Consider the following 22,279-nt stretch of genomic DNA (forward strand, 5'->3'; position numbering starts at 1 on the left):
ATAACTACCAATTTTTGGACTGTATGTGGAAATAGACTATTTTATTATTGATATTATTATATTTTAATTTGGGTTGCACTTTTTTAGTCTTAATTGTTAATCAGCATTATTATTATTTTGCACATGTTTGCCTATCTCTCTCTATGTATATATATACACAAATAATACAATAAATGTAGGACCAGAGTGATAGCTCAGTGAGTAGGAGGCTTTATAGGCAACCCAGATTTGATACGCAGCACTTTGTATAGTCCCCAGAGCTCTGCCAACAGTAATCTCTGAGCACAAATCAGTTGTACTATCTGAGCACAATGAGGCATTGTCTCCAAAGAAAAACATTTAAAACATCAAAAATATAAGTATATTATAATAAATAAAAGAGTGTGGGATTTTGAATTTTATAAAAACAGAAAGAGATGTTGTTGAGATTGTAGTTTGGATTAAAGCTTTTCCCATTTTTCTTAAATTTTAAAAACTTCTGCTTTATTTTTTTGTATTTTACATGATTAATAATACAAACTTTTGTTAGTTTATTTCTGGAATACACCTAGAGGTACTCAAGAAGTAGAGATCAATGTAGAATTTCATGGGATCAAATGGGTCAACAGGCATACTTTTAAAAGCATAATTTTGGGAGGACTTTCATTCTGAGACTAACTCACAACCATGAAATTAATTCAAGATCAATAGAGTACAAATTATGAGGTACTGTGTCTTTCAGTTGTTAGTTTTCACTCTATTTCTGATTTATTAACAAAAAATCCTGAATTGTGCTCATTGATAAACTTATAAGAATATTTCTATTAAGTACTTTTTTTCTCCCTTTGAAAGGAAGGTATAAAGGAAGCCATCAATTGTTTATCTTTTGTTTTGTTTTGTTTTGTTTTGGGACCATACCCAGCAATGCTGAGGGCTTACTCCTGACTATGTACTCGGAATCATTCCTTGTATGCTTAGTGGGCTGTATGTGGTGTTGGGTACTGAAAAAACGTTTGCTACATTTTTTACATTGGTTTACAATGTCAGCAAGAAATTAAGATTTTCTTGGTGAGGAATGAACATTAAGAAAAAGAGACCAAAATGCAGAAACAAGCATTTTATTGAGCCACCCCTCTTCCTATTATTGCTATATCTCTCCCAAGATCCTGTAGAGGAAGCTTCATTAAGATTTTGAAACATGTCCACAAGAAAGGGAGCATTCCTTGAGGAATTGAAGTATCTTTCGGGACTAAAAAAGGAAGGGTGATAACCAGTGAATTCCCTGATTTTAGAAAACAGGAAAGGAGCCCAGGAAGAGGGCAAGATCACAGTAGAATTCCAGCAAAGAAGATAGAATTTCAGGAGTTAAAAACAAATAATAATCTGAGTTTCTTGAACTCTGTGGTATTTGATGACATCTTTGGTGCATGGTATCTTCTAGAATGAAATAAATAGTCTTCTCCTTTTCCTTTTCTTAACTTTCTTGTCTTTTTTTTCCTGTGGGGAGTGGTGCACACCTAACAGTGTTTAGAGTTTAGTTCTCTTACTACACTCAGGGATGACTCCTGGCAGGGTTCTGAGGACATTATGTGGTGACAGGGCATCAAATTTGTGTTGGCCATTTGCAAGGCAATTGCCCTACCTATGGTAATCTTTCAGTAGCTGGACTATGTATTCATAAATGTATGAATTCATATATATATACATATATGTATTCATAAATATATTCATAAATGAATGACTATGAGGTCTTCTTAGGAATTATTCCAAAACATAATAAATTAGAACAGTGATCTTAGATCTCAAAGTGATTCATTTTATGTATGGTTTTTTTATAGTATGTATATAACATAAAATTTATCACTTAATTATTTTACTGGCAAGTAGTGCTAAATTTACTCACAATATTGAGTAATCTTAGATTCACTATCATCCATTCGAAAATTTTGGATAATTTGGGAGCCAGAGATATAGCACGGAGGTAGGGCATTTGCCTTGCATGCAGCCAATCCAGGATAGACTGTGGTTCGAATCCCGGCATCTCATATGGTCCTCCGTGCCTGCCAGAAGCAATTTCTGAGTGTAGAGCCAGGAATAACCACTGGGCACTGCTGGGTAAAACCCTAAAAACAAAAAAAACAAACAAAAAAAAAACAACACCAAAAGACCCAAATTAAAAAAAATTTGGATAATATTCCTAAACAGAAATTATATCCTCACTAAGAAGAATTTCCATTTTCTGATCCCAAAACCCAAACTACCTGTCAAGGCATGCAGCATGCATGTCTCCATTATCAAGGGAGGTACACTCCAGATGTGTCTTTTGGCTTTAGGTGCAGTGCCTAATTTTCCCCCCAAGAAATATTTCAGCCAGAAGGCCCATTGGAGAAGTCAATCATAACCCCTGCGTGGATTACTGGCTATATTTCTGACATGGCTGTGACATTGTATTTCTCTTTTTCTTTTATTTGATTTTGTCTCCTTTGCTAACTACAGAAATTCTGCCTTAGTTATCCTGCAGTCATAAAGAAATTTCAGTACACACACACACACACACACACACACACACACACACACACAAAAGCTGCTAGAAATTCCCTGCTGGCTAAGTATACTTGCAACTCAAAGTTCAAGCCAGCTACCTCTCTTTTTGTCAGCCTATTTGCTTCCAAAGGCCAAGTCAAAACTTAGCATCTTCAAGACAAAGGTCTTAGCTCCTTGCTTTTGAGCACCACAGCAAAATGATTTTGCCTCAGGGACTTTCCCTGTCACTTTGTATACCTGCTTACAAACAAGTTTGGCAAGTGTAGAATTGGGCTATTTTACTAGATACAATTCTGTACCCCTTTCATAAGTTTTATCTCTTTCCAGATCATAGGAAGTGGGTCTTAGCCCCTAGCTAGAATACTATTTCCCTCAAGTTAAGGATATTTGTTATTAGGAGAAAACCAGGATCCCTTAATTTACATCTGTAATGACTCCGAGGACTAGGAACTACTTTGATATGTAAGAAATTAGCCTTCCTTTTATCCTCTGACTCCTAACTGAAACCTATTCTATTCTAAGGTTACAAACCACCTAAAGCTATTTGTATTTGTTCTAAAATCAAACAATGTACATTGATAGTTCCTGTACTTTGAAAGAAACAAATGTTGGCATTCCTTTCATAATATAATTTTCTCTTTACCCTTTATATACTCCCTTGCCTGAAGATTAAATTTGTCGCACTCCTGCCAGAAATGTGTTGACCCCACATACACTGAGTGTGGTATCATTATTTCATATTTAATGTTCATTCACTCGTGTACCCGATTTCCTCTCTTGGAAGTACTATGACCCACAAGAATTGCTGAGACGCAACACGTCTCAGCACTACCTCCCTTCTATTTTTGTCTCTATAGATTTGTCTATTCTTGGGAACTCATGTAAATGCAGTTATAGAGTAGTTGTCCTTTTGTGACTGGACTGTTTACCTCAGCATAAATATAGCAATTATATCATTTATATATCAAAGTTTCTTTTCTTCTGTTTTTTTTTTTTTTTTTTTTGCCAGACCCAGTGATACTCAGGGGTTTCTCCTAGCTCTGCACTCAGGGATTACTCATGAGGATGCCCCAGGGACTATATAACATGCTGGTAATGAAACCCAGATTGCCGGCATGCAAGGTAAGTGCCCGACTCTGTCTCTCTGACCCCTTCACTATATTCTTTCATCAAGCACCTGAAAAGGGAAATCAGCCCCCCCCCCACCAACCTTGGTGGGTGCCCTGCCCCTTAAGGAAGTCGTCACTGCCTCGGCCCCACCTCTACCCCTACCTCACGAATCATTGGTGTTATCGTAGCGGAAGTCCAGCCCTCAAGGACTCTTCTTCCCCTCCACATCCTATATAAGGGGGTAACGAGGGACCCACGAGGTCTTTGATTCTGGTGGGAATTCATAGACCCTGACCATTCATAATGGTCAGTATTAAAAGCACTTTTTAAAGCATCTGCTGGAACTCATAAGCCTCTTCATTTCTTTGCGCCGGGCAGCTAAAATTAGGACTTCCGGACCTTTCATTTTGGCGAGCCAGCCAGGAGTCCTCACTCATTCTGCCCGGCACAAAGCTATGAAAAGGTGTCTGGTGAGTTCTGATGTGTGTATGTGTGTGTGTGAGCACGCTTTGCTTCGTGTCTGTCTTAGTCTGAGATTATGTTGTATTCTGTGTCCAGTGGGAAGCTAGCTTTGTGGTGGTTTGGCAAATGTTATGAGCTCTTTGCTCGATGTGGAAACCGAGTAGAAGCAGACTTTGTTTCATAGGGGGGTTAAAGTCCCCCCGGGTGACTAAGGAATCTTCCACCTGATGCGTTTCCAGGTGTGTGTGGTTCCCCGTCTGATGCGTATACCAGATGGGCAAGAGGTTGACGAACTTTGGCTGCTTAGGTCACGACCCTGGTGGTACCCCAGGGGTTTAGTAAGAGCAGCTGGAAGACGTTCCGAGCTGCTGAAGAGGTTGTCTGTCTGTGATTTTTGGAGCTCAAGAACTTGGTCATTGGCATAGTTGTCTGTCTAGGATTTATTGTGGAATGCAGAGATTACTTGAACGCATTTTGCTTGGTTATTTGTGGCGCCACGCTGTCTGTTTGTCTGTCTGTTTCTTGTCTGTGTGTTCTATGTTTTTTTTTTTTTTTTGGTCTGACCACGGGACGCAAGCCCGACCCCCTCTCAAGGGCCGACCCCTGGGGAAAGGGGCCGACCGCCGGTGAGCCCGCGTCTCCCTCGCCCGTCAGTCGTCCCAGCAGCGAAACGCGCAACCCCCGCTGCCCGCGGCGCGGCGAGAGGGCGCCCAAAACCCGCCTAACCCGCTCCCCACCCAACCAGGAAGCTGGCGCATGCAAGGTCCACACTAGGGACTTGGCGGGGGGTGTTGGAAATTGCAAATCCCAGATTTCTCAAATGGCCATCGGGAATAAATTTTCCTGGAGAATTTCTGAACTTTGCAATTCCCCAACTATCCTGCCATGCGTTCAGGCCAAAAAGAGCAACTGGCCGTTTTTTTTCTAGCCGAAAAAGAAAAAAAAAATGCTTTTTAACTCACCACGTGGTGAAGAAATTCACCACGCCCCAGGGCAAACTATTGTCCTCCCAGCTCCACCTGGCTGAGGAATGTAGGTCATTTACATATCAAAGAAAAATCTAGCAAATGGTTTGGAAGTCAAAAAAAAAAAATTTTTTTTTAAGCATTTAAATTTCTAACTTAAAGGTTTCTTAAAAAAATTAATAAGAAAATGTTGCAAATTACTGTTGTTATTTTTGTTTGTTTTTCGGTGCACATGAAAATTTTTAGCAGCGAAACCACTGCAAAAAAATGAGTGGCGAAGCTTAAAAAAAAAAAAAAAAAGGGGGGAGAAAAAAGAAAGGAGCCGAATGGTAGGGCGTTTGCCTTGCATGCAGAAAAAAAAGTGGTGTAAAAAAATTAAAAATGTGTAATAAAAATGTGTATAATCAATCTAAATAATTATTAATATGTCTCTAGGTTAAAAAAAAATGTAAATGTTTTTAAGCATGTTCTACCAAAAGTAGTAAGTATTCATTCTTTCTGGTTTTCAACATTAATTTGTGTAACGTAAATTCCTGGTGTTTTCTGTTTAGAAAACTAAGTGAATTTCTATATTTAGAATTAAGCATAATTAAAATATTATTTTGCAATTTTTCATTATATGTTACCAAGAACATTAATATTTGTATCACAGGAGGTTTTATAAAATTGGTCATGGTTTTATTTAAAAATGTATAAAATGTTTCGTTGCAAAAAAAAAAAAAATTCTAAAATTATCTAAGTAATTTAAGTAATATTTGCTTTTTCTCTTCTCCCAGAACCTTTTAGTACCATTTATGTCATGGCATCATGTTGCTTTGCACAGAATACAAGCAAATGGCTTTTCTCTCTGCATGGGGAGTAGTCCTCATGCAAACAGAAAATCAAAAAAATTAGTAAGGGAACCCCAAAGCCCTCTTTCAGAGGAATAATTGGAGTTGAGGCGGTGTGACAAGCAGGCACCGGCGAGAAACTGAAATAAATGGCCTGAGTAAGGAAATTGAAGATTTTCCTAGAAGATTATCACAGCCTGTGGGCCCTGCTCTCTCCCTCAAGCTCAGAAGAGAATTCGAGGTCAGTCTCTTCCAAACCTGGAGAGGAGTGGAACAGACAAGTCACCTCTAAAAATTCCTGCAGAGGGTGAGATGCCCAGCCAGAAGAACCTCATGCTGAACCGACCAACTCATCAGCCAAACCTGAGTGACTGTGAAAAACCTGCAGTGTCCACAACCTATCCTCAAAAAAGCTCTGTAAGTAATGGGGTGCCCCAGATGGAGATTTCTCCAACAGTGCTGTATATGTGCAAAGAAAAAAGCCAAGTTATTCAAATACCGGGTAAGGTACAAGGTAAAGGTGGAGAGAAAAACCATTTTTGGTAGCTAATTAAAATTCTAGTGGGCCTAACTTAAAACCCACTTCTTTAAAGTAACTCATGTAAAAATGCTCTTACTAGTTGTATTAAACCAAATCATAAATTGCAAATGCAAATGTTAGTCTAACTGAAGTAACTCAAAACTGTTTATTCATAATGCTATTATGCTTTGTTTTCTGTTAATTAATTTGTGCTATCATTACAGACAATAAGAACAGCTATGCCATTCAAGTTGTGCTATTTACTGCTCCAAGGCCTGAGTGGGTTAAGTAATATTCCCCTGTATAATTAATCTAATCCTTTTCAGGTGTTAAAACTGTAAAAGTAAACCAGTTAACTGCTCCTTTAGGGAAATATGAGATTTCACCCTATCTAGAGATTGAAACTGCAGTCCCCTGTCAGCCTGAAGTAGCTACAGAAGATTGATCTTCGACCACGTTCCCTCTAATAACTTCTAGGGTAATGAAATCTCTAAAGCAAAATGGTCATCAAAAAAAAAAAAAACTATAAGGGGAAAATAAAGGCCGCAGAAATTAATAAGCCAAGTTAACTACTAAGAATAACATTATGCCTATCTATCCCAGAGGTTAAAGCAGGTAGCTAAAATTATGCTTCTCTTGGTAATGTTAAAAAGTAAAACAGTCATTAATAAAAATAAAATTTCTTCATCTCTGTCTAACCCAGTGCAGGAAAGGCAACTGGAGTTTAGGGCTCTCTACCCCAACAGCTGTTTAAGTTGCAAAAATGAAGAAAAGAAAGCAGAAACCTCCTTATTTTCGTTGTGGAATTCACAGCCTATGTGAAAAGAACTGCTGTCAAGGTGAACTGCATGCTTCCTGGGTTCACGCCTTCCATCCAAAACCTGAAAAGTGAAGCACACTGAGGATCCTCTCAAGATACGGGTCTGGCGGGCACACTTCAGCCCTAATGCACTCACTAACTCTGAAAATGCTCTCCCTGGCACTTGCTAAGGAAGGGCTCGAACTGCTTACCTCCGGTCCTCTACTTCCCATGTGTGTGTTTGGGGGGCCAGAATGGGTGTGTAAAGCAAAACCTCAGCCTTTGCCTCCCTCTTGGGGGTGGGGGAAATTGGCCTCTGGCTGTCCCTGTCTCACTAGGTAATCTAACCTTTGCTTCTTCTACCTGTACTTATGTCAAAAGGTAATCCCGTTTAGCTTTAAATCTTCTGTTTGCTATTCATAACAGCACCAAATCTGTAAACCTGGGTCAGGTAGAAGGTACTCAGTGCTCAAAAGTCCTGCCTGATCCCTCTAGCCCAGGGTATTTACCTCCGAAACGGATATAAATATGTGGTAAAAATTTGGCTTATGCATCCCAGCATTAGTGCTCCCCAACATTAACATCATCCCAGGAACAGAGCCCATCCCTCTGCCTAGCATACATTTCTTAGGCACTCCTAGGTCTGAGCACTCTACTGGTAGGGCTCAGAAGTTGCAGGAAAATTGGTAACTGGAAAAGCAAAACTAGCAGGGCTAAACAGAAATAACAAACTCTCACAAAAGTTAATTTCAAATGTGTAAAACAAAATCAAGCACCATCAAGAGTAGCTGGCCAAGATACAAAGCTATTAAATGGTCCCTTATGGTCTTTATGGCATGGAATTCTCCCCTATCTAATACTCCTACTGGGGCCCCTCCTAAGCCTTTTTACTTCTGGTAGCCATTGGCCCATGCAGGGTTAGCTCATGCAAATAATTATGACCAGTAATATCAGAAAGTAAAGGCCCCAAAATCACATTGGCTTCTAGGATTAGAAGCCTCCAGTACAAGAAGTGGGGATTGAAAAGGGAAATCAGCCCCCCCCCCCACCAACCTTGGTGGGTGCCCTGCCCCTTAAGGAAGTCGTCACTGCCTCGGCCCCACCTCTACCCCTACCTCACGAATCATTGGTGTTATCGTAGCGGAAGTCCAGCCCTCAAGGACTCTTCTTCCCCTCCCACTTCCCATCCTATATAAGGGGGTAACGAGGGACCCACGAGGTCTTTGATTCTGGTGGGAATTCATAGACCCTGACCATTCATAATGGTCAGTATTAAAAGCACTTTTTAAAGCATCTGCTGGAACTCATAAGCCTCTTCATTTCTTTGCGCCGGGCAGCTAAAATTAGGACTTCCGGACCTTTCACACCCATGAATCTGTCAGTGGGAGGCCACATTGAGCCTACCTACCTGGAAAAAACTACTCTAGGATTTGTGAACCTCTTGTACCTACTTCCTTAAATACTTGGCAAAGGATCACAGTCTTGTTAGTGAAAGCCAGTCACAGAACTAACATGCTTGGAGGAAATGAAGTGAATATTCCCTTGAAAGAAATTATGAAACATGCCTGAAGATTCTTTTCTTATCACTTTTAGTTTTCTTTTTAAAAATTTAACTAGGAAATATGATTTATAATACTGTTAATAATAAATTTTCTGGTCTGCAATATTCCTATACCACTCTCAACACTAGGGTATCATAGATTCCTCCAAACCTATCTATCCTGTTACCTGTGTAGTCATCTGTTATCAGTGGCCAATTATTATTCCCTTATTATATCTCTTTATATGCACATATGTGATAAACAGAACAGTCTATATTTGTACCTCTCCCTTTGACCCATGCTACCTAGAAAATGCGTTTGTTGGCTGTCCCCTGGAACATAGATCCTATAGGGTCCTCCTATAGGACTTATTACAAATTGGACTTCACTTAGCACTGTTGACATCAAACAAAGCAACTAGTTACCTTGACTATAAAGTAGAGTTTATTTGGAAGCAAAAACAACTAAAAGGAAGGTAGAAGAAAGTGGAGTATGTTCTTGGTGAGGTACACTTTTACTCCTGTGCTAACCATTCCTCTTGTAATCTCTGGAGGGCCCCCTCTCCCAGTTTCACTGGAGGAGATAATAGCAGTGGTGCCTGTAGTTGAATGATTTGGACATGCATGCAGGAACACTTTTTTTTTTCAGCCTATTTAAATAGAATTGTGAGCATTAACATTGACGACACCTTCCTGGACACCCAAAATGCCTGTTTCTTGAAGTGGGGGCTCTTGGAAATTAAATGATTAAAAGAGTTGATGTGCTATCATTATGGACCCAGGAGACTTAGAGACTCTCTCATGATTCTAAATATAATGCCAAAAAGCTATTCACAGCAGCCTGCTCAATCTGTCCCTTGCCTTGTGAGACTGGCTGAGCACTGGAAAAAGTCACTGAATGAGCTTAAAGCCACTTTCTACCCAGATGAGAAGGATAAATTGGAAGATGACAATCTTTTCCTTTGCTTGTGTTTTGAGGGGTACACATTCAGTAATTCTCTGACTTACTCTTGGTTCTACATTCAGAATCACTTCTGATGGGACGCAGGATGGGGCTCATATAGAGTTTCAGGGATCAAACATGGGTCTGCCACATTCAATCAAGTATATTGCGCTGGCCTCTGACCTTTGCTTGTTTCACTGCTGCAAAGGATGGTTGAGTCTTGGAGCATTCATTGTGGCTTTGCAATGATGGAGTTTTGGTGACAAATGCAACTGCCATTGAGATTGTCATATCTTTTTGTTGAAGTAAATGTTTATAGCTTCTGGTGTACTGTCCTCAGCAAATGCAACAAATGGAAAGATGTGTAGTATAATCAGGAGTGTGGCACTCAGGTCCCTATTCCACCCACATGAATGTCATAGCAACGGCCTAAATACTCTCAAAAAGTGTGAGATTACCACATCTAAGATGGAAACATTTGGTAAGCGTGTGTCCAAGTGATATGTGCAAATTGCAAGCAAGCAGCATCAGCTTCTGGTCATTGCAACAATAGCAAATCAAGGACGGAAAGTGGAAGAACCCAAAACCTTAGTTATATATTAGTTTTATAGCTAGTAAATATTTAACGTGCTAATACACATTAAACACAATATCCTGCACAAGTAGCATTATCTACATTGTTTTGGTTTTTTTGTTTTGTTTTGGGGCCATACCTGATGATACTCAGGACTAACTTCTGACTCTGCATTCGGGACACTACTGGGAAGCTCAGGGGATCATATGGTATGTTGGAGATTGAACCTGGATCAGAGAATATAAAGGCAAGTCCACTATACTGTCACTCTGGTTTCTGGCTCCTAGTATCCATATTGTTAAAGGCTAAATTGTATCTCTTCATTTATGAACCTGTCCCCTATGAACTTAAAAAAATAAATTTGGAGATGTTTCTTTAAGAATTTATTAAGGTAATTTCAATTGTATCTACATATATTTCCCCTTTAGAAATATATCTGATAGGTAATGCAAATGTCATATTATCAAACTAAATCCCTAATATTAGTTTCTGAAAAATGGTACTTTTTAGAGTATTTTTTATCCGGCTAACAACCATGGTTAGTTATATCTTGGTCACTCCTCTCCTGTTAGTCTTGCCCTTGCCCTTCCCAAATCTTTCAACTCCTAATGGGTTCACTGCTGCTCTTTGTCCCTGGCAGCTACTGGCTGACAAAGGTATCCCTGAGCCTGAGTCAGATGACAACTATACCTCAATTCACTTCCAAGGTTCCAGGCTTATACATATTTGTCACCATCTTTCCTGTTGCCTATCTTCATTTTTCATTTTCCATTTCTTCTATGGCCTTCACTTCTATTTGCTAGGCATAACAGGACCCTTGTGTCTCTAACTCATTCACATAATTCCTGCTAGCAGACTTTGGTGGTGAGGGGGTTTATTTTTAGGCTACACCCAGTGTTATTCCAAGGCCAATAAGCCCATAGATGGGCCCTGGAGGTCTGGTGGAACCATATATAGCAGCTTGCAAAACAAGTTCCTAAACCTCTGTACTATCTTTCTTATACCTAACAGGCATTTTGTTATTGTTCTTCCCTGTTCCTATATTGCTCTTTTCCCAGATAGCTTTTGCCTTCACTTTCCTCTTTTCTTCTAAGAATGTGCTAAACAGCAACCTTTTGGAGATCTTCCCTAGCTACTGGATTAAAGCACACCTTATCTTACCCTTTAATTTTCTGATTTTCCTCCCCTGTGGTGTTTGGCATCCTCCAACACTCTGTTTACACCCCTCCCCAACACTGCTGGTTCCTCCAAGGGCTTGATTTTGTTGTGCTCATTTATGTATTCTCTCTCTCTCTCTCTCTCTCTCTCTCTCTCTCTCTCTCTCTCTCTCCCCTCTCTCTTTCTCTCTCTCTCCCTCCCCTCTCTCTTTCTCTCTCTTCTCTCTTTCTCTCTCCTCTCTCTCCCCTCTCTCTCTCCCTCCCCTCTCTCTTTCTCTCTCTCCTCTCTCTTCTCTCTTTCTCTCTCTCCTCTCCTCTCTTTCTCTCTCTCCTCTCTCTCCCCCCTCTCTCTTTCTCTCTCTCCTCTCTCTCTTCTCTCTTTCTCTCTCTCTCCTCTCTCTCCCCCCCTCTCTCTCCTCTCTCTCCCCCTCTCTCTCCCCCTCTCTCTCCCCCCTCTCTCTCCTCTCTCTCTCTCTCTATCTCTCTCTCTCTCTCTCTCTCTCTCTCTCTCTCTCTCTCTCTCTCTCTGCACAGGGTTTGCTCCTGGTTCTAGACACTCAGGCATCACTCCTGGTGGTGTTTAGAGACCATATGTGGCTCTGGTTTTGAATCCAGGTCAGCCACATGCAAGATAAGCATCCTAACTGCTGGGATTTTTTTTTTTATTAAATCATTTAAAAATTTTGTATTTAGAGCACTGCTACTTACAAAGTTCTTTGAAACAATGTTCCTAACTTAGACAATAAAGTTCCATTGTCTGAGAAAAAAGAATAAACACTGGTGATATGAGAAAGCTCCTTTTGCATTCATCTAAACATAGTGAGTATTGTTTTTGATGTTTTCTCCTATAATGTAGTAAAGTTTTTTTATACATATAAACTGGGTATGAATTAAGGACTCTTTTCCAGTCTACAGTATACTCTTCTGTTCTTTATAGACATTGAATGCACCTGCCTCAGAGTAATTAAGTAGTCAAACTTAATTGCTGAACTGTTTCCCTTTCCAAGAACAGAGTAGTAAACCATTTGGGTTGATTGTCCTTTAATTCTTTCTTGTCTGGAAATCTTCCTTGCATCTTACTTCATTTCATTTTCATTTAACACTTTAAAAAATGTCAGATATATATTTATAATGATTATATAAGAGTAGTTTAATATTTTCAGATAATTTAATCAATAATAATAAACTATTTTAATTTAATTAATAATTTCAGATAATTAATATATTTCAGATATATATTTATAATGACTGCTTAAGAGTAGATTACTATTTTTGTTCATCAGAAACACTTCCTAGTGTCTATATTCATTTTCTTTTCTCTGTCTTTTATTTTTAGCTCTGGAAAAAAATTCATTTTCTGAATTATTTTAGATTAGTGAATCTGCCCATACTCATCTTCTAAATTATTTATTTTTTAATTTTTTTTCATTTTTGGGGCAACACCTGGGAGTACTCAGAGTTTACTCTTTTTTGTCTGTTTTGGTTTTTTTTTTTTTCTTTGTTTGATTTTGGGCCACACTTTTTTTTTTCTTGTTTGATTTTGGGCCACACCCTGTGACACTCAGGGGTTACTCCTGACTATGTACTCAGAAATTGCTCCTGGCTTGTGGAACCATAAGGGAGGCCAAAGGATCGAATTTCGGTCAGTCCTGGGTCAGCCACGTGCAAGGCAAACGCCCTACCGCTGCACCACCTCTCTGGCCCCAGCGGGGCTTACTCTTTGTTCTATGCTCAGGGAACCACATAGGATGTCGGGGATCAAACAAATAGCCACCTATGCCTGTGCGATTATGCCTACATTGTGGGGGACAGGTTTCCACTAGGAAGGAGAGGTGTGAACTCAAGGCAACTAGTGGGAACAAGGGGGACTTGCCCTTCCCACAAAGGTGGGGCAGTAGGTCAGCAGCACCAAGGCCAGTCGAAAGTACCAGTCTGGGCCACTCGGCTCCCACAAACACCTTTCTGGGGTGCTGCTTTAGGTCCCCCGTAGCTGGTGATCGGGGTCCAATATAGCCTGGCTTGGAACCGCCTCTCTCTCTGTTGCAGGGATCCGGCTTGACGGTGGGAGGCGCTGCGGCTGGGCACAAAACCCAGAGGCCCGAGCGGACCCGCCTCTTTCCTCTCCCTTTTCCACCCCCACGCGCGGAGAAGCCGGTGGCCGGCCGGAGACGGAGCCATTGGGCTCCTCGGCGCCGCAATCGCAGTGGCCCGAGCGCGCTGAGTGCAGAGCCGGAGGCGCCGTGGGCACCCGGAGCGGCGACTCTGCTGGGCCTTTGTCTGCGCGCCGCACCGTGTGGCCTGGAGCCGCTGCACCCGGGGACCCGGGACCGGGGACCGCGCCCGGCTCGCTCGGTGACAGCTCCTCCCTCCCGGAGGACTCCGGAAGAGAGAGGGAGAGGGGCGGCCGCGCGCGAGCCTTCCCCGTCCGCCGCGCACGGTCCCGGGACGCGTCCCCATGCCCCCGCAGCAGGGGGTCCCCCCGGCATTCTCTGGCCACTGCGAGGCGCCGCCCGTGCCGCCTCGCCGGGAGCGCGGGGCGCGCGGGAGCGGAGCCAGCGGGGGCCGGGGGCGCGCTGGAGACGCGGGGCGCGGAATCAAGTGCGTGCTGGTCGGAGACGGCGCGGTGGGCAAGACGAGCCTGGTGGTGAGCTACACGACCAACGGCTACCCCACCGAGTACATCCCGACGGCCTTCGACAACTTCTCGGGTGAGTGGGCCGGGGTGGGGGCGCGGGGCCACCCTCCGATGACACTAGGCTGATGTCCACGCTGCAAGGCGCGGCGGTGGGGATGGGGAGGAGGGGAAGGGAGGCCTGGCAGGACCCTGGGCGGGCCTGGACGGGAAGTGGACCGAATGCGCCCTGGACATTCCCCGAGCCACCGGGACGAGGAGGCACGGAGCAAAGCCCGGACTCAGAGAGAATCGGGGAGCCTTGAGACCAGAGCTTGGAGAGGTGACGTGGGCAGAGTGGAGCGTCTAGGTCAAAAGAAATGGTTTTGCATATTTGACCGGCCGACCAGCTGCCACCAAACGGGTCGGGTCGGGTTGCCTAATCGGGGTGCCGCGTAGAGAAGGTGCGTCAGGCCGACGTAGCTGGCTGGCGCTGAAGCCCAGTTCCAATGGAAAGGTGAGGCGCAGGTGCCATTACCTGTGTGGCCCCTTTTCAGCGTACCAGGGCCATCTCCACTCATCTCCACTTTAAAGCGCCTCGGAGAGGCCGGAAAACAGTGGACTTAAGAGAACAGAATAGAATAGGCGGCGGGGCGGGTTCTGGCGAAGGACAGTGTTGAATTACAGCTGGAGAGTAAACACGTCTTTTTTCTTCTAAGCTGCACCGCACACCTCTGCCTCTTTCCACTCCCCCACCCGCTCTGTTCTTTTTTTTTTTCTTCTTCTTAGTGTCTTTTAAAGTGTTTCTTTATGGTATATAAAGCTTTATTAATTTAGTTATTTAGTTTAGTAGATACAAACAAAATGAATCCTTTATTTCGATTCCATAGATTTTTTTTTTTTTTTTTTTGGTTTTTGGGTCACACCTGGCACCACTCAGGGGTTACTCCTGGCTCTGTGCTCAGAAATCGCTCCTGGCAGGCTCAGGGGACCATATGGGATGCCGGATTTTGAAACACCGACCTTCTGCATGCAAGGCAAACGCCTTACCTCCATGATATCTCTCTGACCCCGTCTTTTTTTTTTAATAGAGAAATAGTTATAATCTCTAGAAACTAGTACAAAATATTCCCTTAGTTTTTGTTGTTTGTTTTGCTTTCTTTTCTCTTTATTTTTTGTTTCTGTTTGTTTTTGGGCCACACCCGACATCGCTCAGGGGTTACTCCTGGTTCTAATCTCAGAAATCGCCCCTAGCAGTCTCAGAAAACCATATGGGATGCCGGGAATCGAATGCCTTACCGCTATGCTATCACTCCGGCCCTCCTTTCTTGCTTTTTAAAAGAAAATTAAAGCTACGTGGATTATTAGTTTGTTCCATCTCAAAGGTGCCATGCTAGTAATTGGTAATTTTCCTTCTTTATTTTCTTCTTCCCAAGTGAGTAGTAGAAATATTTAAACTATTTGGAAAGTTGGGTTAAGACCAAACTGAGTGCTTAATTCTAATCAAAACCTCAAAACAGCCCTTGTACCCTCTTTTTACAAACACCCCATCTGTGAGGAGACCACAGTCTTCCTTTTCTTGCCTTTCCTTTTGAAACCCTCTCTTTGAGCAGACAGCGATAAACTGTGTCCTCGTATATAAACAAAACAATGCAGGTAGCCTGTGTTTGCACATGTCTCAAAATGAGCTACACTCTTTTGATCAACCATCAAGGGAACACAAATTATTTGTGGGATTTCCATTTATTGAAAACTTGCAGATTTGATTTTTTTTCGAATCCCTAATCCATGTGCCCCAGCTTCTTTATTCGGGCTTTTTGAAACAACTGTAGGAGAAAAATTAATATGGAGCTAGGTGAAAAGCTCAAGTTCTTCTAGGGTGCCCACAAACAGCACCTGCTGAAGTCCCTGGCTTCGGTGTGAATTGGCAGCTGAGGGTTGAGGGGAGGAAAGTTGTTGACAAAATTACCTTGATGGATCTCCTTGTTTTAGGCAAGTCTTTCATTAGGCAGACACAGAATAAGTGTTAAAAGGTTTGGAGTATATTATTAGATGAAGCTAAAGCTATTCTTCTCAATTGTTAAAAGACACTCCACCTGGTCTTATTTTTAAGCTGTGGTGTCTGTGGATGGGCAGCCTGTGAGACTCCAGCTTTGTGACACTGCAGGACAGGTCAGTATCATGTTCCTTGGGGCTGGGAAAATCAATGTTCCTATTACATAAATGTCTGCAATTAATATTTCTGCAATTAACAACGAGGTAATTTAAAATCCTCATTAAGTTGCCCCACCCTTGTCCTTGACCAACTCAGAAGTTTGCTGTGGTTGTGGCAGGAACATCTAGGAAGTAATATACCAGAGTTTGACATTCTGTGGATTGGAAAGAGGGAAGATGGACTCAAGAACAATTATTTTAGGAGTTTCTGGTTTTACTTTTTGTTGTTTATTAAAAATTACCAGTGCAGAATCATAACTCAGTGGTAAAGCATATACTTTCCATCTATGAATGAGCATTGGGTTGGCTTCCTGGCATGACAAAATAAAAAATTGTTAACGTTATCAGTATGGGTCAGAGAGATAGCTCAATGGACCAGAGAGCATGCTTTGTATGCAGGAAGTCAGGATTTAGTTCCTTAGTACTGCATGGACTGCCAAGAGTGATTCTGAGCACTGAGCTAGGAATAGCCCTTAAACGCAAACAGATGTAGACCAATATTTTAAAAATGTAGCAGGACCAAAAAGATAGTACAGAGGTTATGGTCTTGCACACAGCCAACTCTGCTACTTTAGTTCCTAGCACCATGTATGGTTCCCTAAGTACAACCCAGAATAAATCTAAAAACTGCCAATTGCCCCCCCCCCGCAAAGTACCAATGATGTTTTCTAATAACTTCTCAAAGTAGAGTATCTTACAAATATTTTATAGAAAGTCAAAATATTTTAAAAACATTGTTTTGTTTTTGTTTTTTTTTGAGGGGGGAGGGGAGGGCAAACACAGTGATGCTTAGAGGTTACTCCTGGCTCTGAGCTTAGGAAGATGGTGCTCAGGGACTATATGGGATGCCAGGGATTGAACCCACTTGGCCATGGGCAAGGAAGGTATCCTACCCTCTGTACTATTACTCTGGCTCCAATATTTAAAAAAATTGTTGCAGAAAAAATGGAGGTAATATTGGTTGTCTTTCTCAATTCTGATTTGGATCTGTAGTGTTGCCTGTACACTTGAAGCAGAGTCACAGGTAGAAGTAGTGCTAAGTGGGAAGACCTAAACTTAACCTTTCCTAAATGTTAGCAATTTATTTTTATCTCAAGGGTCCAGTATTTGATAAGGTAGTCAGAGAAGGATGGTGAGGCTATGGGTATTCAGTAATGTCCAAGAGATTCATCATTTTCTTAACCCACGTAGTCTCTGAAGTCTGAAATCTTTGAGAACCCAGGTGATTTCTTGCTTTGGCTAAAGTGATAGTTCTAATCCCGTAGTTTCTCCAATACTTGTAAAACTGGAAAAAATCCTGGGCAGCTACTTTGCAGGCAGTAAAAGTGCATCTTTGCTTTCTGAGTTGCCCTCACAGAGGACCACTTGCATGTAAATTAACTTTTCAGTGTTCCCAAATACTTCATCGAAGCCAGGGCTTCCAAATTCAGAGTATTATTTTGAAAGTGAAACAAAAGTGGGCAGACTCTCTTTCTGAATGATTGCCACTTGATAGTGGGCACATGAGCATGGGGTTGAATCTAGCCTCCTTCTACTTTCCTCTCCTGCTAGAGCACTTCAGGTACTCAAGAAGAGGGAAGAATCAACCAAGTCCTTATTTTATTACCTGTAGAAAAGAAACATTAAAAATATGGGCTTTTGGGGCTGGAAAGATAGCATAGCTGTAGGGCATCTATCTGCCTTGCATGCAGCCGATCCAGGACAGATGGTTAGAGTCCCCTGAGACTACCAGGATCGATTTCTGATTACAGAGCCAGGAGCAACTCCTGAGCACTGCTGCCGAGTGTGACCCGCCCCCCCCCCAAAAAAAAAGAATACAGGCTGGCAGAAATGTTGATGTCATACAGAGGAAGGTGTGTCAGCTGTTGGGCCTGGAGGAGAAACTCCTGGGCAATTTGATTAGATACATAGGCTTTCACTGAAAAAACCTTGTTGGAATAATTAGGAATTTTCAAGAAAGAATTTGACTTTTTTTTTTTTTAGACTAATGGGTAAAGAAACATGAGAATCACTTAAGAAAGTTTTTCATGAAAGAAAGTTTATAATTTGTGAAGGAAGGTTTTGGTGCTATGTTGGTTAGCTTTACTTTATATCTGGAAATCCTTTTGGTTTCCCAGTAGTGTTTTCATTGAGATTACCTGTATATCTTAATTGATGCGTGGCTAATAAAATATTCCTTATTGCAGTGGAAGCCTCATGCTCCAATCCCAGGGGATTGGAAGCAAATGCCGACACAGGAAATAATCCACACACAATTAAAGTAATAAAACAGGTTCAGGAATTTTCACATGCTAACCTTCCACCCCTAAGAATCAGATAGCTCAGTCAAAGAAAAACCGAAACTGTAAGCAGTTTTACCCTGAGACCCAGGCTCTTTATTGGGAAGTGCAAGACCACACCCTGGGGTGAAGAACAGGTAGTGTAAGAGACCAGTTCAAAGGTGCTTCCATCCCTGATTGCCAAATACCAACAAAAAGAGTTAAACTGAATAGGATGAAGACTGTTTATACCAGCACCTTCTTATATATTGAATGAGGCTGTCATAGAAAACAAAAAAGAAAACCAATTTCAAAAACTAATTATGAAAAAATACATAGTTGTATTCCCTCTTTTCAAAACTTTGTGTTTGTTTTAGTTGTTTTAGTCACAATGTAAATCCTTTTCTAACAGTCCTGGTTCAAAGCAGATAAACTTCTTTTCAAGGGATTATTTGACACCTACACAGTGTCTATCCTTAGTTTTTATCTGCCACTGGGAATCTTCCTCTTCTAGGCAGTCCTTGTTCTGGCTTCCTGGGTTTTAGGGACTCAAAGCATCTCTGCTTCAAACTCTAAGAGGATGTGGACAACAACTTTGGGACCCATAAGAAGGTTTCACAGAGACCAGAGAGCTAACATGTTCATTTCTTGATTAAACAGATAGCTAAAAATGTTTGCATGTGCATTTGCACTTCTTGTTAGAGAGTTTAGGCCAGTCTGTAAGATTTTAGGAGATATTTTTCAATTAGATATTTTACTTAAGTAAAATTGGTGAGAGACTGAGGACTTGGGAGACATAACTTTGATACCTGACAAGGAGATCACCAAATTAAGGATCGCTAACTTGCCAAAGTAACTGACAGTCTTTTTAGCCTTTGAGCCAGGTGACATGTTTTTGTTCACTTTTACTGAAAAAAAGAGAAAAAAAAAGTGCATGGGATTGGAAAGATAGGGTTCTTACTTTGCAATCCTATCCCACTGTATGTTTGCCCTGAACCTCACTAGGAGTGTTTCTTGAGTGCAGAGTCAGGAGTTAGCCCTGAGCATTGCCAGATATGACTCCCACAAAAAATTGCAGCCCAGCTACCAATATTCTGCTTCTCCCACTCCAGAAGGCAATCTTGTGGGTACCTTTGCTATGAGTGCAAAATGCTGGGATTTAGAATACACTTCCAAAGAATATATTATAGTTGGTCTGGCCAAGCTGTCATATGTGCTGCACTGATTTTTAGTGAGACCATGAAAATGAGGGTTTAATTTCTGCTTTTCTTCCTGAACCCCTCTACCAAATCTCACGAGATCTGGGAGCCAGGTTTCCAAAGTACAGTAAGGCCTGGCCTTACTGCTTGCCTCTTTAAGTAAAAAAAACTCATATTCCAGTGATGTAATGCAGAGCCAAGGGTGACTATCTTCCAACAGTCAGGCGCAACTGCCTCTGAAGGAGACTTTACATCTGTCTCAGTTTTGTTTTATTCTTTGAGAGCAGGGAACATTTTATTCTGAGATCTTAGGAGCTTGGCTGTGGTCTACCTGGCTGAACAGTTGTGTTTATTCTTTTAGTATAAAGTTGGGACTAAGATGCTGAATCTGTTCTTTTTCAACTATAACATATAGAAAGTAGACTGAGCAGTAGCAGTGAGTTTCTGAAATGCCAGGTTTATCCTCAGCTTGTCAACAGTTTATTACTACTAGCTAGTGGTTAGTTCTCAGATGAAACAGGGAGATTAGAAAAAGTACACTGGATTTTCCTATTCAAATAAACCCTGGGTTCCTTTATACTTAGAAGAGGGTGACACATGCAGGTAAATAGTTTGCAAATAATCAGGGAAAGCCAATTGAGAGCGATAGAAACCTCAAAGATGTGGGGCTTTTGCTTGCCACTGGGAGATTATACTTGGGGATGATTGGTAGTAAAAGAGAAAAACTTGAAGTGAAAATGATATAAATCATATACAAAGAGACAGTTGATTGAAAGCTTTCAGTTAGCTGGAGAGAATATTAAGGGAATTTTGGAGGTTTTGACATAAAAATAAACTGATTGGAGATGGACCGATCTATACAAAGATGCCTCTGTCTATTCCCAACCTAACCCCCATCCCAACCTAGTGCCTGTGATCTAGCATGTGTGTCTAGTAAGTGGATAGCTACAGTAGAGAATTTCATAATATGATAGTTCATAGCACCCAGTTCTCTGCACATTAAGAACTGCGTAGGGGGTAGGCTCTTTCTCTGGTGCTTTATCTCCGTGAAGTATGCATTGGTGACTTCTGATATTGGCAGAGAGAAAAGAATGGGGAAGAACATAAGACAAAAGGAGGAGAGAAGGGAATAAGATAGAGAATAAGTTAGTATGTCAAGTAAGAATGAAAATTATTACCTAGTCCCATAAGTGACATTAGGATGCGTAGGTTCTTGGAGTTGTCAGAGAGTGTGACTGAACAAACATCCTTACTCCAGTTCTAGGTCTGTCCTTGTGTCTAGTTAGCTTTACTTTCTGTGTTCTGGGGGCTCCTGGGTACAAAATGCAGAGGGGATGAAATAGGTAGCACTTATGATGAGACTGAGCAGAGTTAAATTCTTGAAGAAATGACTGGTTTTTAATAAACTGGGGTTTGTTTGGAAGCAAGTAGAAATCTTGGAGATCAGCATGGCTCTGAATCCTAGAAGAGCTAAGAACAAGAGTTGAAAGAGTAAGTTTTGATTATTCTAGCATGAAGCCAAAGTACCTTCCCTTTTTAAAATTCTATCCAACTTTCTTCCAGGAAAGTTTGCAAGTAAATTATGAATACTGATGATATTATGGTGGATTTTGTGAGGCTGGGAGCACTGGAGGGGCTCTTTAGGACAGAGTTCTTCCCTTCCTAACTAGTGGGCTTTCTATATGTACCTGCTAGACCTCTCCCAGAAAAAGGTTGCTGATAAGAGTTGATTGAATGATAACACTGGATATTTTGATTGGTTGTAGGATGAATTTGACAAGCTTAGACCTCTCTGCTATACCCACACGGACATCTTTCTGCTCTGCTTCAGTGTTGTGAGCCCCTCATCTTTCCAGAATGTCAGTGAGAAGTGGGTGCCAGAGATTCGAAGTCACTGTCCCCAAACCCCTATTATTCTTGTTGGAACCCAGTCGGATCTCAGAGAAGATGTTAAGGTGCTCATTGAGTTGGATAAATGCAAAGAGAAACCAGTGCCTGAAGAGGCAGCTAAACTGTGTGCAGAGGAGATCAAAGCTGCCTTCTACATTGAATGCTCAGCCTTGACTCAAAAAAACCTCAAGGAAGTCTTTGACGCAGCCATTGTCACTGGCATTCAGTATTTGGATACTCAGCAGCAGCCAAAGAAATCCAAAAGCCGGACTCCTGACAAAATGAAGAATCTTTCCAAGTCTTGGTGGAAGAAGTACTGCTGCTTTGTGTGATGCTGACAGGAAACCTAAAAATGCAACTTTCCAGATGAAACTGCTATTGGAAGCTATATTAGCTGAAGTGACTCCTTTCTACTGTAGAGAATTTGTATAGAAAATGTGTATATATGTTACATATACACATTATATATGTGTTTATGTAATAGATGTATTACAAATGGAGGTCTCAATTTCTGTCTTCTTTTCTGACTGATTTTCTTGTTTAAATTTAGGAATTAGGTGCTTAAGCAGAATATTTTTGAAATAATATAAACATTTTTCTAACTCTGGTAATTTAGGGCTCTGAATTTCTGTATTAAATGACTTCTAAACTGAATAAGACACCTCAAATCTGGTGTTAGGAATG

General features: G+C 41.4%; 1 protein-coding gene across 1 annotated transcript; it reads left to right on the forward strand.

Moving 5' to 3' along the window:
• The first annotated feature begins 13,682 nt into the window (after positions 1-13,682).
• RHOU (ras homolog family member U) lies at positions 13,683-22,190 on the forward strand. Its single transcript, XM_049776590.1, has 3 exons — positions 13,683-14,131; positions 16,148-16,206; positions 21,472-22,190. Exons 1-3 carry the CDS (start codon positions 13,879-13,881, stop codon positions 21,925-21,927), a joined length of 768 nt encoding a protein of 255 aa, XP_049632547.1. The 5' UTR covers positions 13,683-13,878; the 3' UTR covers positions 21,928-22,190.
• The last annotated feature ends 89 nt before the right edge of the window (positions 22,191-22,279 follow it).

This window comes from Suncus etruscus, chromosome 7 (assembly GCF_024139225.1).
Source record: "Suncus etruscus isolate mSunEtr1 chromosome 7, mSunEtr1.pri.cur, whole genome shotgun sequence".
Lineage (NCBI taxonomy): Eukaryota > Metazoa > Chordata > Mammalia > Eulipotyphla > Soricidae > Suncus > Suncus etruscus.

What these genes read in the sequence shown, in the direction of transcription:
- RHOU (XM_049776590.1), top strand. Translation starts at nt 13,879, where the DNA reads ATGCCCCCGCAGCAGGGGGTCCCCCCGGCATTCTCTGGCCACTGCGAG. An exon ending in GGCCTTCGACAACTTCTCGG is followed by an intron (nt 14,132 to 16,147) that starts GTGAGTGGGCCG and finishes CTTATTTTTAAG; the next exon opens with CTGTGGTGTCTGTGGATGGG. An exon ending in TTTGTGACACTGCAGGACAG is followed by an intron (nt 16,207 to 21,471) that starts GTCAGTATCATG and finishes GATTGGTTGTAG; the next exon opens with GATGAATTTGACAAGCTTAG.